Source organism: Ascaphus truei, chromosome 20 (genome assembly GCF_040206685.1).
Source record: "Ascaphus truei isolate aAscTru1 chromosome 20, aAscTru1.hap1, whole genome shotgun sequence".
Lineage (NCBI taxonomy): Eukaryota > Metazoa > Chordata > Amphibia > Anura > Ascaphidae > Ascaphus > Ascaphus truei.
In genome coordinates this window covers 20018121-20034158 of record NC_134502.1, presented here as the reverse complement: position 1 = coordinate 20034158, position 16038 = coordinate 20018121, and the positions used below count along the sequence as shown (strand labels likewise).

The 16038-nt window shown below is 46.8% G+C and overlaps 1 protein-coding gene across 1 annotated transcript; it reads left to right on the top strand.

The window, feature by feature from the left end:
* The first annotated feature begins 308 nt into the window (after window positions 1–308).
* LOC142471379 (olfactory receptor 11L1-like) lies at window positions 309–1238 on the top strand. The gene has a single exon (XM_075578187.1). The coding sequence runs from the start codon at window positions 321–323 to the stop codon at window positions 1236–1238; it is 918 nt and encodes a 305-aa protein (XP_075434302.1). The 5' UTR covers window positions 309–320.
* Window positions 1239–16038: the final 14800 nt, after the last annotated feature.

Below are 16038 nucleotides of genomic sequence, written 5' to 3'. Positions count from 1 at the left end.
TACAGCACATATGAAAATGGCCTGACACGAGAGTCCTAGGGGTTCTTATTTGCTGTCAAATTCTACATATCTATGATATTATCCAATTCTGAAAATATGAAAAAAAAAAAAAAACAATTAAAAAAACAAATGTTTAACTTTTCATATCCCAGATCAGTTGTCTCCAGAGGTTGAGTTAGTGTTATGTCAAACTAGAACCTTTTGAAATAGGTGTTATGGGATGTGAAGCACTACGGCATTCTTTTCAATTCCCTACCTTACTGTACTTTACTGTACCCTACCCTAAGCTTCCCTCCCTTCCCTTTTCTTCTCTCCAGGATATGCTTGAGGAGAACCAGACCACAGTCACAGAATTCCTGCTCCTAGGATTTCAAAACCTTCAAAGCTTCAATGTTGCCCTCTTCATTCTGTTCCTCGTGATCTACATCATTACATTGACTGGAAACCTGCTGATCATCGTATTGGTGTCAAACAGTCAAAGCCTTAAATCTCCCATGTACTTCTTCCTCTGTCACCTGTCCTTGTCTGACATCGTCCTTACCACCAACATAGCCCCTAATATGCTACATGTTGTATTGAATGGTGGGGGCACCATACATTTTACTGGCTGCATCATGCAATTTTACTTCTATGGTGCTTTAACAACAGCTGAGTGTCTTTTTCTAACAGTGATGTCATATGACCGATACCTGGCCATCTGCAACCCATTGCGTTACACCTCCATCATGGACTTCAGGCTTTGTCTCCACCTGATTATCTGGTCTTGGCTGATAGGGTTCATTGTATCCCTATTCCTAAATATTCAGATATGCAGGTTACAGTTTTGTGGTCCTCATATCATTGACCATTACTTCTGTGATCTTGCTCCCCTTCTGCAGCTCTCTTGTTCAGACACATCCATTGTTGAACTAGCAGATTTTATCTTTGCCATCCCTCTAACCCTCTTTCCATTTGTCTTCATCATTTCAACATATGTCTTCATCTCCCTCACCATCCTCAGGATTCCAACCACGACTGGGAAACAGAAAGCCTTCTCCACCTGCAGCTCCCACTTGACAGTAGTGGGCCTATTTTATGGGACTTTAATAACTGTTTACATGATACCATCTAGAGGACTCTCATTTAATGTAAATAAGGCCATATCCCTTCTGTACACAGTGGGGACTCCTTTCCTCAACCCAATTATATATAGTCTGAGAAATCAGGAGATCAAGTTAGCGCTAAAGAAATATATATAAGAAGAAGATGCTCTTGTATTTAAAGAAAACACAACAGAGTTAACACAATTTGTATTTGGACTGCCATATTTGAAGTTTAATCATTTGTATAAGTATCATTAAAATATGACAAGTGTAACAGGGGAGTTAATGTGCCTCTAATCCAGCAGTGTGGTGGTTAACTGCTGGTAGTCAATTAACAAACCCCACGTAGAGGTCACGACAGGTCATCCTGCGTGTGTTTGCTGAGAGGCTGAGACGGAGCCTGCCTGAGGCACAAGTGGTGTTTTTTCACCTTCTGCGGTGCCGCGATCCGGATCCTGTGCGGTCATCCGTGGACCCCCACTTCTGCCCCAGTGTGAGTGTTCGTTTCCCCCTGTCAGCGGTATTATAGTCCTCTATGGCGGTTTTAACTTAAATTACCTTGGGCTGTTGCTATTTTCTTTGTTTATTTCTTTTAACATTGAATGTATATTTTTACTGTGTGTGTTTTACTGTTTAGGGTATTCTATTTTTAGAGTCCATATGTATGGTTTATATATCTGGGCAGTTTAACCCATTTAGCTGAGGAGGGGTTGGATCCTCTCAGCTGTTTATGTGTATTTTTTAATAATAAATAACATTAATCTAATCCCTGGTGCGCATCTGTGCATTTTTTCTTTTCTGTTTCTCAGGGTGTCCTCCCCCCTTTTTAGGGGGGATCACCTTTGAAGTGGGAGCATTTGGGGAGACGCTCCATGCACGTGCAGCAAAAGGATTTTCCTATCTTCACATCTGCAGCACGAGCGCTGAATATTCTTCTCTCTGCTAACAAACACCACCTGCCTGATTAGATTGCTTAGAAAAGCCTGTCTTTTGAGACAGGAAGTGAGACTCCTTAGCTCACACCTGAGCTGAACTTGGAGACCAAGCAGAGATTGTCCTTGACTCTCACAACTTGTCTTGAGCCCTGCCAGAAGAAACAACAGAGCTGCTTTCAAGACACAGGGGAAACTTCTAAACCTGAATGCTGACAAAACCTGAGGAAAGGTAGCAACGCAGGAACAGAGAATATTTTCCCTCCAAACCACAAGGAACAGATAAGACTTTCATTTATGAGACTTTATATATCTGCTTTTTTTCATGCTATATGTTTGGGGCTGGGAGACATGCTTATCTAAAGGGAGTGAGGACTGCATACAGTAGTATTTCACTAGAAATACTCCCAAGTGAATGGAAGCTTTGTTAACCCCTTGTTTGGATGGTTTCCTGATGTTAAGGAAACAGGCGCAATAAAAAGCCTTATTTAATTTCACTATAACCAGACTCCCTTGCATACTTCTGTGAGCGTCCGCCTACAACGAGGTAAGTAGGAGTTTTAGGGATCAGTTATATGGGGTAATAGGAGGCGTTATAGGTAGCAGTTATATTGAGCAAAATTAGGAACTATAGGGAACTAATATATAGAGTGGAGTTATAGGGCGCACTTATATGGAGCAATCGGAGGAGTTATAGGGCATGGTTATACGGAGCAATAGGATGATAAATATATATATATATATATATATATATATATATATACTAGCTGAGAGCCCCGGCGTTGCCCGGGATGTTTGTGGTGTGGGTGTGGCATTTGGGTGGGGAGTGGTCCACGCGGCCCATGTGCGGTGGTAGTGCTGCTGTGGCTGTACTGATGGTGATTGTATTGGTGTGCTGATTTGGGAGGGTTTGGTGCTGATGTGGGGGTGCGGATGTGGGTGTGCTGATGGGGGAGGTGCAAAGGTGGCGATGTGTGGGTGCTGATGGTGTTGATGGGGGCTGGGAATGGTGGGGAGGCGAGAATGCCAGTGTGCTGGGGGGGCATACCGGTGTGCTGATGTGGTGGTGCTGGGGTGTGTGTGTGTATACATGTTTGTGTGTATACATTGTATGTGTGTGTGTGTATACATGTGTGTGTGTGTGTATGTGTACGTGTGTGTGTATACACGTGTGTGTGTATACACGTATGTGTGTGTATACACATGTGTGTGTGTATACACGTGTGTGTGTGTATACACATTTGTGTGTATACACGTGTATACATGTTTGTGTGTGTGTATACATGTTTGTGTGTATACATTGTATGTGTGTGTGTGTATAAGTGTGTGTGTGTGTGTGTGTGTTTACATGTGTGTGTGTGTATACATGTGTATGTGTGTATACATGTGTGTGTGTGTGTATACATGTGTGTGTATATACATGTGTGTGTATACACATGTGTGTGTACACGTGTGTGTGTGTGTGTGTGTACACATGTGTGTGTGTACACATGTGTGTGTACACATGTGTGTGTATACACATGTGTGTATACACATGTGTGTGTGTATACACATGTGTGTGTGTGTATACACGTGTGTGTGTGTGTATACACGTGTGTGTGTGTGTGTATACATGTGTGTGTGTGTATACATGTGTGTGTGTGTATACATGTGTGTGTGTGTATACATGTGTGTGTATACATGTGTGTGTATACATGTGTGTGTGTGTATACATTATGTGTATGTATACCTGTGTGTATACGTGTGTGAGTGTATACGTGTGTGTGTATGTGTACATGTGTGTGTGTGTGTATGTCTCCATGTGTGTGTGTGTATGTCCCCATGTGTGTGTGTGTATGTCTCCATGTGTGTGTGTACGTGTACATGTGTGTGAGTATACGTGTACATGTGTGTGTGTGTACGTGTCTACGTGTACATGTGTGTGTGTGTGTGTGTACGTGTACGTGTACATGTGTGTGTGTGTGTGTGTGTGTGTGTACGTGTCTACGTGTACATGTGTGTGTGTGTCTACGTGTACATGTGTGTGTGTCTACGTGTACGTGTGTGTGTCTATACGTGCGTGTGTGTACGTGTACGTGTGTGTGTGTGTGTGTGTCTACGTGTGTGTCTATGTGTGTGTGTGTCTACGTGTGTGTGTTTGTGTCTACGTGTGTGTGTGTTTGTGTATACGTGTGTGTGTGTATAAGTGTGTGTGTGTATACGTGTGTGTGTGTCTACGTCTGTGTGTGTGTGTGTGTGTGTGTCTACGTGTGTGTGTGTGTCTACGTGTGTGTGTGTGTGTCTGTGTCCCTGTGTGTCCTTTGGCCCGTGACTCCGCCTCAGGGAAGGGGGGGGGGTGGGGGGGGAGGTGGTGGGAAGGGGGGGGGGGTGGGGGGGAGGTGGTGGGAAGGAGGGGGGGTGGGGGGGAGGTGGTAGGAAGGAGGGGGGTGGGGGGGAAGGGGAGGTGGGGGGGAGGTGGTGGGAAGGGGAGGGGGTGGGGGGGAGGTGGTGGGAAGGGGGGGGGGGTGGGGGGAAGGGGGGGGAGGTGGTGGGGAGTTGGGAAGGGGGGTGGGGGAGGTGGGAAGGGGGGTGGAGGTGGTGAGGAGGTGGTGGGAGGTTGTAAGGGGGGAGTGAAGGGAAGGTGAAGGGGGGGTGAAGGTGGGGGTGGAGGGGAGGTGAAGGGTGGGGGTGGAGGGGAGGTGAAGGGGGGGGTGGAGGGGAGGTGAAGGGGGGGTGGAGGGGGGGTGAAGGGGGGGTGGAGGGGAGGTGAAGGGGGGGGTGGAGGGGAGGTGAAGGGGGGGGTGGAGGGGAGGTGATGGGGAGGTGAAGGGGGGGGGTGGAGGGGAGGTGAGGGGGGGGAGTGGAGGGGAGGTGAAGGGGGGGGTGGAGGGGAGGTGAAGGGGGGGGTGGAGGGGAGGTGAAGGGGGGGGGTGGAGGGGAGGTGAAGGGGGGGTGGAGGGGAGGTGAAGGGGGGGTTGGGGGGGAGGTGAAGGGGAGGTGGGGGGTGAAGGGGAGGTGGGGGGGGGTGAAGGGGAGGTGAAGGGGGGGTGGAGGGGAGGTGAAGGGGGGGTGGAGGGAGGTGGAAGGGAAGGGAAGTGGAGTGAGGGGAGGTGAGGGGTGGGTGAGGGGAGGTGAGGTGAAGGGGGTGAGGGGAGGTGAAGGGGGGTGAGGGGAGGTGAAGGGGGGGTGGAGGGGAGGTGAAGGGGGGGTGGAGGGGAGGTGAAGGGGGGGGTGGAGGGGAGGTGAAGGGGAGGTGAAGGGGGGGGTGGAGGGGAGGTGAGGGGGGGGGAGTGGAGGGGAGGTGAAGGGGGGGGGTGGAGGGGAGGTGAAAGGGGGGGTGGAGGGGAGGTGAAAGGGGGGGTGGAGGGGAGGTGAAGGGGGGTGGAGGGGAGGTGAAGGGGGGGTGGAGGGGAGGTGAAGGGGGGGTGGGGGGGGTGAAGGGGAGGTGGGGGGTGAAGGGGAGGTGGGGGGGGTGAAGGGGAGGTGAAGGGGGGTGGAGGTGAAGGGGGGGTGGAGGGGAGGTGAAGGGGGGGTGGAGGGAGGTGGAAGGGAAGGGAAGTGGAGTGAGGGGAGGTGAGGGGTGGGTGAGGTGAAGGGGGGTGAGGGGAGGTGAAGGGGGGTGAGGGGAGGTGAAGGCCGCTCCCTCACCCGTCCGGCCGCTCACTCACCCGTCCGGCAGCTCCCTCACCCGTCCGGCCGCTCCCACGTGGATCTGAGGCGGGAGGCAGCTTGTTGTGGCCGCTCCCCCGCTGTGTCCCGGGCGCTCGCTCACTCCGCTGACTGTAGCGGCGCTGGGGGGGGGGGGGGGTGGTGGGGAGGTGATTTGAAGGGGGGTGAGGGGTGGGTGAAGGCCGCTCACTCACCCGTCCGGCCGCTCCCACGTGGAACTGAGGCGGGAGGCAGCTTGTTGTTGCCGCTCCCCCGCTGTGTCCCGGGCACTCGCTCCTCCGCTCACTGTAGCGGCGCCGGGGAGGGGGAGGGGGGTGTTTGAAAGCGCGGGAGACACGGGGAGAGGAGGACGTGCGCGCGGGTGTGGAGGCTGATTTCGGGGAGGAAGAGGCGGAGGCGGAGGCGGGTATGTGAGCCCCCCCCCCCCCCCGGGTTATACAATGCTGCTAATGTACACCCCCCTCCCTACTGTGTGTGTGTGTGTGTCTGTGTGTGTGTGTGTGTGTGTGTGTGTCCCTGTGTGTGTCCCTGTGTGTGTCCCTGTGTGTGTCCCTGTGTGTGTGTTTGTGTCCCTGTGTGTGTGTTTGTGTCCCTGTGTGTCCTTTGGGCCGTCACTCCGCCTCAGGCCAATGAGAGGTGTGCGGGGGCGGCCCAAGGGACCAATGAGATTTCCCCTAGGGACACCGGACATCCAGCAGGCAGGCAGGCTGGCATGCATGCAGGCAGGCAGGCAGGCATACAGTGCTTTCACTAATATAGTATAAGATATATATATATATATATATATATATATATATATATATATATATATATAAACAAGATACAAACAGCGCAAATTCCAAACACTTAATGAGATGCAGTTACCACCTTGACTCTGAAAGTTACAGACATACTGCCCTATGATATTTTTCTCTTTGTATCTTTCCTGGCTTATTTGCGCCTAGGTCACTTCTTCCCTATATATATATATATAAAGCAACTGTAAAAATTACTGTATGTTCATTTGCATGTCTTAGACAGGTCTGCAACCCTGTCTTTCCCCATTGTCACCCAGCATACAGCGCTTCCACTGCAGCAAGGGATTCTGGGAAAAGACATGCAAATGAGCACTCAGTGCTACCTTTTGTCTCAAGCTCGTATTACACATTCCAAAGCCAAAGCCAAGCCAATGCATGCTGTTTTAAACACAGCTTTTAGACAGATATATATAGTGTTTATGGGAGCAATATGGGAGGAGTTAAAAAGGGAGGTTATATAGAGCAATGGGAGGAGTTAAAGGGAGGAGCTATATAGAGCTACAGGGAGGAGTTATAGGGACAGGTAATATGAAGGAAGTAGTGGAGTTATAGGAAGTGGTTATATGAAGCAACAAGAGGAGTTATAGGGAGCATGTATATGGAACAAAAGGAGGAGATATACAGAGTTGCTATATGGAGAAATAGGAAGAGTTGTAGGGAGGGGTTATAGTGAAAGTGTACTGTATATGGATAAATGGAATGAATGCATGTGTTAGAGGGGGTGTTATATGAAGCAATCAGAGCAGACCTGCCACTTGGAATTTAGTCACTGCATAGTTAAAAAATGTTGTGAGGTAGGCGCATGCGCGACGGCAAGGAGCATGGTCGCATAGGTTAGGAGCTCCGTGCCTCGCTTTACAGATAACGTTAGCTGAAACCTAACAAAAGCACCAAAACTACTCCAGTTACCATAAATAAAGCCCCTATTGTCCCAGGATCTCCAGGTAAGGCCCCAAGGTGGCTAAAAAGAAAGGATTGCCGGAATACTTCGGCCGTGCAGGGACGAGTGGAGCGGGAGGGGAAATAGCGCCTCATTCAAATTCCGGGTCGGAGACAGAGCCTGAATGCGAAGTGGATGAGCGGGACAACCCGGCGCTACGACCAGTCAGACAATGTGACTTTGATAAATTATACACCGATCTAAAGACACTATTCCACGAAGAGATTAAAGACCTGAAGAAAGAGGTGTCCGGCCTTGGGGAGAGGACAAATATTCTGGAGAACAAAATGGACCACTCGATCAGAGCGATCAAAAGGCAAGATCGGAAATACACGGATCTGCAAGATCAGATAAATGAATTACGGGAGCGCCAGGAGGACTCGGAGAACAGGGACAGGCGTAATAACCTCCGGATTACAGGAGTCCCTGAATCTGTCCTGGACTGCGATGAGTTCATTACAAAATGGCTGGAGGCTCTGCTCCCAGACACCCCCAAAAGATCACCTGGTGATGGACAGGTGCCACAGGGCCCTAAGAGCTAAACCGCTCCAGAACGAGCAGCCCAGAGATATAGTACTCCGGTTGCACCATTACAGAACAAAGGAGGCTGTCCTACATAAAACCAGACCCTTACCTGTTGTGGAGCACAAGGGCACGAGGCTGTCCATCTTCCAGGACCTGTCCCCGGTTGACGCTGGCCCGCCGCAGATCCCTGCTACCGGTCACGAAGACCCTGAGGGAGAAGGGGGTCAGGTACAGGTGGACCTTCCCCTTCGGCCTCCAGGTGGTGAGAGGAGGCAAGGCATTCACAATAAGGGAGTCGGAAGAGGGACCAGCCTTCCTCCATAAGCTGAGCCTGGGTGAAGCCCCTACTGCCTCTGACGCAGCCAGCCCGCTTCCAGAGCCCATATGGGAACAACGTACTAAGTCCCCCAGGGTGCAGAGGGACAAAGAATGATCCAAAGATACCCACACGTTAAAGATGCGGCAGTAGTTGAATGACTTAAGTTAAGCTGCCGAAAAGTTGTCCCCAGGTCCCAGAGGATCAGCGCCACAGACAGGCTCCCACCCCCCAAAGGGAGAGAATTGAGCTCCACACACTTGAATGCGTCTGTCCACAGCAGCGGGCCACAGAAGACACCAGACGATAAAGTAAAAAAAAAACATTCAATAAACTGTTTGCCAACCTTTCCCATGAAAGCACCCCCACACGCAAGATGTGAGACGGCGGGAATCCACGGTGAGGTGCAGGAGCCGGAAGGGAACGAAGAGCGGGAAGCAGGAGCAGATGCCCATACCTCCGCACTGGTGAGAAGCGCGATCCAAAATGGCGGCTGCCCGGACACGTGTCACCAGATGGAACCAGAAGGAGCGACGCCATCTTGGAGGTGGCGCGGAGCCAGCCCACGCCATCGCAGACAGATGACGTCAACGCCATGGACGGCGCTAGACGGAAGCCCCGAGTGGTGGCTACGAGGTGCCGGACCGACAACCTGGTGAGAAGAGGACACCATGTCAGGCGGAGGCGGGAGATTAAAAAAATTAAGCGTCAAAGAAGCGGAGGCAGAGAGAAGAGGGGGGCCACCGCACATAGAGGATAGAAACAGAGGGGAAGAGAAGGAAGCGGTAATAGCAAGAGGGTAGGGTAGGTGAGTGAGGGCTAAGCAGGAAGTTGAGGAGTAAAGAAAGGGAAAGTAAGATGAAAGAACGACAGCAGGGTGTAAGGTAAGAGAGGGGGAGAGGGGGCAAGTTGTAAGTGCGAAGAAGGGTAAAAGAAAGTGTTAGTGAAGGAGAGTGTAAGTGAGCGGAGACCGGGGAGAGGAGTAGACACAGGTCACATAAGCAAAGAAGAAGGCAAGTTGGGAAGAACGGAGGGAGGAGAGAGTGGTGACTGGTAGAAGTGGGAAGTGGGGAAGTGATAGTAGGATGAGAATAAGGTGACGGGAAAGGGTTAGAGGGCGGAAAAGACAAGGTTTGGGAGAGATGGTGAGTTGTAGAGCAAGTGAAGTTAGGAAGTAAGCTAGAGAGACAGTGGAGGTTAACACGAGAAGGGAATGAGGGAGAAGTGAAGGGCATCAGGAGGAGGGGGTGGTTGGGTAGAGAGGGGAGACAGAAGGGAGAGAGTGAGTCCTGTAGTAGATACAACACTAATAAAAACAAGGGGAAGAAACGGGGCCCGAGTTGGTATGGCACTGGGAAATCTGGGCTATGGGGGCAGCCACTAGTAGTTAGTTAGGTTTCGTTAATATAAATAAAGGACAAGCGAGGCAGGAGTGGTAGGAGGTGACCTGCTTCAAAGTCCGCATGGGCCAAAAATTAGGGAGGGGAGGTTGGTTCTCCTGGGTCCTAGTGAAGCCCTTTTGGGTCAGGACTCTGGGGGAGGGCGGCACCCACTCCAAGTTATTCCCGGACTGCCGGAGAGGAATTCGGGTACTCAAAGGCGTTGACCTCGACGAGATGGTTACCTCGTCAAGACGTCGAGAAATGATATGTTCCAGAATATATTGTGTGTTGTCTTTGTATCCCCCGGTTTCCCCTTTTGTGTGCCCCCCCTTCTTTGTTTCCTTAGGTGAGAGGGAGATGTGCCATGATATAAGGAGGAGAAGAAGCTCCAGAGTTGGACCCGCCGCGCCGGACAGGAAAAGATTATGGCAGACAGGACGACCCACATGCTTCAATGAGTAAGGAACTCAGGCTAATATCCCACAACGTCAAAGGATTCAACAGCCCGGCAAAGCGTAGAGTCGCCTTCAGGGATTATAAACATAAGGGGACAGAAATTTTATTTTTGCAAGAAACACACTTCTCACAGGGCAACTGTCCCAAGTTCCTCGATAAAGATTATAGGGTACATCTCCTGTGATCCGCAAAGTTTAAAAAACGAGGGGTGGCCATATTAATCCATAATCGTATACCATTCGTACCCGATAAGACATTTACTGACAGGGAGGGTAGGTTCCTCATCATGCGGGGGAGCAAATGTGGATTCCCTATCACACTAGCAACGATATATGCCCCTAACGAAAAGGCCACAGACTTCTTTGACAAATTCTTCGGGAAACTTAGCAAAGTGGCACGAGGGAATATTATCGTAGCAGGAGACCTGAATAGGGCACTGAATGAGGACCTTGACAGATGCTCGACCACTAACGCAACACACAGACTTGACGTACTAACAATTAAAAAGGGATTAAGAGACTGCCAACTACTCGACATATGGAGGGAACAACACCAGGGAATGAGGGAATATACCTTCTACTCACACCCGCATAACAGCTATAGCAGGATAGATTACTTCCTTGTGTCGAATAGAATGGTCCCAGGGGTCTCTCGTTCTGAGATCCATGATATTTCATGGTCTGACCATGCATCAATCGAGCTGCGATGCACACTAATACCACTAGACAGACCTGAGCGAATTGGAAATTGAATGAGATCTTGTTGAAAATTCCAGCTTTACAGATGGAAATAAGGGATAAGCTCAAACAATATTTTGAGGAGAATGAGGGGAGTGTGACAGCACAATCCACGCTGTGGGAGGCCCATAAGGCTACCCTCAAGGGGGGTACTAATGAATCTGGCCGCTAAAAGGAAAAGGGAAAGAGAGAAAAAGATCCAAGAGCTAGAAAAACAGCTAGCGGAGCTCTCTTCCCTACACAAAATAAACAAGAGTAGACACCAAAACTAGACTTAGGGCCTCATGCAGTAAGCGTTGATAAGGGAATTATCGCCATTTTATAGCCAAAATTGGGTTTGAGATTCAGTAAGTGCTTGATTTCGCCAGGTTTCGGAGCCGATTATTTTGTTATGGCCAGTCGGCTGCCGATAAGCCTGTTTTCGCCACTGATCGCCACTTTTTTAAATCGGCTGGATTCAACAAAAAATAACAGCTTATCGGGGCTGATCGGCACTACGAAATTGAGATGTTATGGCCAATTTCTCCCGCCAACTAAAGTTGGCAGTTTGGAGGGGAGAACGATCGCTAAGGCTGCCGGAACGGCACTTAGAAAAAAAACATCTTCTGTACATCAATGGAAGTCAATGGAGCGGGGACGTATAACAGTATACTACTGTTTACGTTTCATTGCTCACAATACAAACGTCATTTGTATTACAGTGTGGGGGGCATTCCCTGCATTGTGTCACAGCTGACGTGTATTATTTGCATAACATTCTACTTTTACATGTTGTCAGCATTTGCGGGTCACATTACTCATCATGTGATGATGTGGCAAGGGAAAATACTATACTCAACTCTTAAAGGAGAACCTCACATCATATCACACATTTTACTGAACTGAGCGACAATTATTTACATGATGTTACACATGTCACACATGTCACACATACACCGTATATTCATCTTCCTTTACATTACACAATGCTTGTAATGTGTCACGCATCTTTAAACGTTCATGTACATCTGTATTCTCATGTTTACATATAGTTTTGGGTCCTCCCTATTTTCATGACGTCACTTATTGGACGATCAATCACATTGCATGTTTACATTGTAACCGTAGCATTACAAGCACTTCAACCTAACTTATACACACATGTACAGTAATTCATCATTGGGACACCTTGTAAACTCATTCTATAGCAACTATCCTCATTACACAAATGCATGCATATGCACACGACTATTCATTGTTGGCAACATGTCACAATAACATGGCTAATTACACATGTTACAGCAAACTTTTCCCACGTCAATCTCAGCCTTTTTGTCTAATTACATGACTGACTCTTGCGTTCACAAGTGTTACATGCATTGCACATTACACTATTTATTTTCAACCAATCTTTGTACAAAGCTTCACGTCACATCATTGGCAAATATCATCATTCCCTGCAGAATACACACAACAAATACTTATAACAACAACTGCACACAGCTTGCCACATAAGTACTTTATTATGTTAATGTAACACCTTGCATTTTACTATGTCACCTGACATCATCACATACCTATTTAAAGGACGCCCATTACCTGCTCATTCACAGCTACTCATTTCAAAATGTTGAGATTGTTTAGGAGACGGAGTAACATTCTTTTCTATGACATGCTTGATGATCAAGAGAATGATATAGGGCAAGGGAGGGACAGACCGAGGGACAGTGACAGGGACAGTCACGCGGATACGACAGGGACAGGGAGAGGGACAGGCCGAGGGACAGGTAGAGGGACAGGAGATCAGAGGAGCAGACAGAGGAGACAAGTTGTGCCTCGTCCGCGTCTGTACAGGGAGAGAACCCTGTTAGATGGGATGAGTGAGGAGGAGATAGTAAGTCGCTATCGTTTGAGTTCAGCAGCAATCTTATCTCTTTATCAGGAGATAAGGGGAGATTTAGATTTTTTCACAGCCAGAGGTCGTGCAGTCCCTGGGCTTGTTAAAATGCTGTGCTCATTACATTATCTTGCTTCCGCGTCATACCAGACAACTGTGGGCATAGTGGGCGGGGTCTCGCAATCTACATTCTCGCGGGCCTTGACCCAGTTTCTCTATGCACTCAATAGACGCGCTAGGAATTATATTCATTTTCCTACAGAGGCGACAGAGTGGCTGGAAGTCAGGACTGGCTTTTATAATATAGCAGGGATACCATGTGTGCTGGGTGCAATCGATTGCACACATGTTGCTTTGATTGCACCTAGTCAGAGTGAGCATGTGTACCGCAATCGTAAGCACTACCATTCACTCAATGTACAGGTGGTATGTGATGCCACGATGAGGATAATGCATGTGGTACCCAAATTCCCTGGTTCCAGTCACGATTCCTCTATCCTGAGGAACTCTTCAGTCTTCCATGCGTTCGAAGAGGGACATTTTGAACATGGTTGACTGCTGGGTGAGTACACATTTACAAGTTCTAACACAAAACACATTTTTATTTAGGAATGTTGGCATTGTAGAATTTGATCACTAATGTCAGCTTATGTGTGCTCCATTCATTATAGGTGACTCAGGATACGGAATTAGGCCGTGGCTCTTGACTCCGGTGCTAAACCCTCAAACTGAAGCAGAGGAGAGGTACAATGCAGCCCATATATCTACAAGATCTGTTATAGAGAGGACATTTGGCCTACTCAAGACCAGATTTAGGTGTCTGGACAGAACTGGTGGGGCTCTTCTATACAAGCCTCAAAAAGTGTCTGATATTATCCTTGCCTGTTGCATTTTGCACAATGTTGCACTCAGGCACAATGTACAATCAGACCTAGCTGAGGCTTTGGTAGACGAGCATCCCACCCATGTAGCTGCTGAAAATGAACAAACAGCCAGTGGTGGCCAGACACGCCAGAATCTCATCAATTCATTTTTTTCTTGTAAGTAAAAACATATATGTTCCAAGTTATACTTTTATAGTTACATTATGTTATCTTAACAATAATGTTTTTTTATATACCCTTCTGGTAGGACACAGATGAATATGGGTTGCACACCTTTCTTTTCTCTGCTGTGTGCACAAAGGGATGTTATTGTTGCACAGGTTATATAATCCCTCTTCAATTGTACTTTAGTTGTGTGTATGTGAATACAACTGGGGTAACAAAGTACTAATATTTTAGCATTGTGTTGTTCCTTATGCTAACACAATACACATATTATGCCCATACTCATTCATGCTTCTAGTATGCTTACATACAATGTTATTGGTGCAGTGTAACATGTACATCCATATGATGTGTACACCAGGCTGATTTACATTTTGAATGTCATTAAATATACATGGTGTTGCACATTCAACACCAAATACACACTTTGCTGTGTTGTTTACGGTACTGAAGATGGCATGTCAATGTTTGCAATTTATATATTGTTCCTTTGCATTATAGGTATATCTCAAGTATGACTGATCATGGTATGTATATTTGCTGACATCTCTCATAAGATGTGCCTACATCAATCTTCCTATAATTATTTGAAGTCAAAACCCAACATATTGGTTTAAACACAAATGTAACATATATGTACTTTCTGTATCATGTATATGCATTTAGCTACTCTTGACCTTTCATGTGCATTGTATTAGAAAATGATTACTCCCATTTCATCACATTTTATGTATGTTTCCTTATAAATTCCATTAATGTAATATAGAGGTGTTTGGAGACAAGGGGATAACTGTACTTATTTGTTTACTTACGGGAGCTCATTCATCACGGATGAAATTGACTGATCATAACACTCCATGCATGAATTCCTGTAATCACAACAATGCGTACTACATCTTATATTTAGCAATGTAGGTGTTTTTTAATGCTAAGAATTAATAGTCAACATTAATTTAAATTTGTGACATGTGTATGTATAAGTCACACGTGTGTGGATGTGTCCTACATGTACCAAGTGTAAAACTGTTAACAGAAAACACAATTTTGTCGCAAATGTTAGTGTCATTTAGCATTTCTAATTTACCAATATGACAATGTTGGTAATATTTTTGGAATATAAATCACGTCACTTCATCATTATCATGATGATAATTATCAAGTATTCTCACAATTGTAACGTCAATCACGTGCACATTAGCATAGACACACTTTTTAAGACAACTGTTTGTGTCTGTATCAATTTGTGTAGGATCCATGTATAACACCGACAAATGATAACACCAGCTTTATTATGGTAGCTTATATCATCATATTGACTATACTATGTATTTTTAGAACGTTTAATAAACACAGTAAACTATAGTTAGTTAGGTTAATGAAATATACACAGAAACGTACTTCATTACATGATGTTGATGTCATATTCAGAACATCATGCATTGTAGGGGACCACAACATCTGGCCAATAACATTATTTGCTACAGTCCCAAACCATTTTATCAACATACCCATGTAACAAGAGATTTTTAACAAAAAATGGCTAGTTGGTTGTAAGTGTCCTTTACATTGGGAGAAGGAGTGGCTCAGTGAGTAAAGACACACACTGGCACTGAGAGTTTGAATCAGGGGAGTCTGGTTCAATTCCCGGTGTCGGCTCCTTGTGATCCTTGTGACCTTGGCCAAGTCACTTTATCTCCCTGTGCCTCAGGCGGCACAAAATCAATTGTAAGTTCCACGGGCCAGGGACCTCAGCCTGAAAAATGTGTCTGTAAAGCGCTGCGTACAAGTAGCAGCGCTATACATGAACATGCTCATATTATAATTATTATTAATATTCTTATTATTATTGTTACATAGTTTCGACAGTCATACGTTCCTTTACACAATAGAATACACAAATGTGTTAGCAGAGTGGGAATGGTTGTTATATATAAAACACACCATGCCATAAAATGATAGTAGTCATTAAAGAACACTCAATAAAAATTCATGAGGCACTATTTTGCAACATCATTATGTTAATTAAGTGCTTATGCAATATAGGCATAAGGGTATCACATTTTTAATTGTTTGTTAATAAGCGCTGCAAGCAATATAAAATTAGTTCCATATGTAGTATAGTAGTCGGTGGCTCCTCCTCACAATCGTCTCATATAAAGGTAGACTCTTCTGAAATCATACATTGATCCGATTGTATCTTCCCCGACATCTCTGAAATACAGCAAACACATGATGGTCAAATATGGCACCTTACTATATATGTATCCGTGACAACGCGTTACACAGCTCTATATGATT

Coding starts and splice junctions, on each gene's coding strand:
- LOC142471379 (XM_075578187.1), top strand. CDS start 321: ATGCTTGAGGAGAACCAGACCACAGTCACAGAATTCCTGCTCCTAGGA.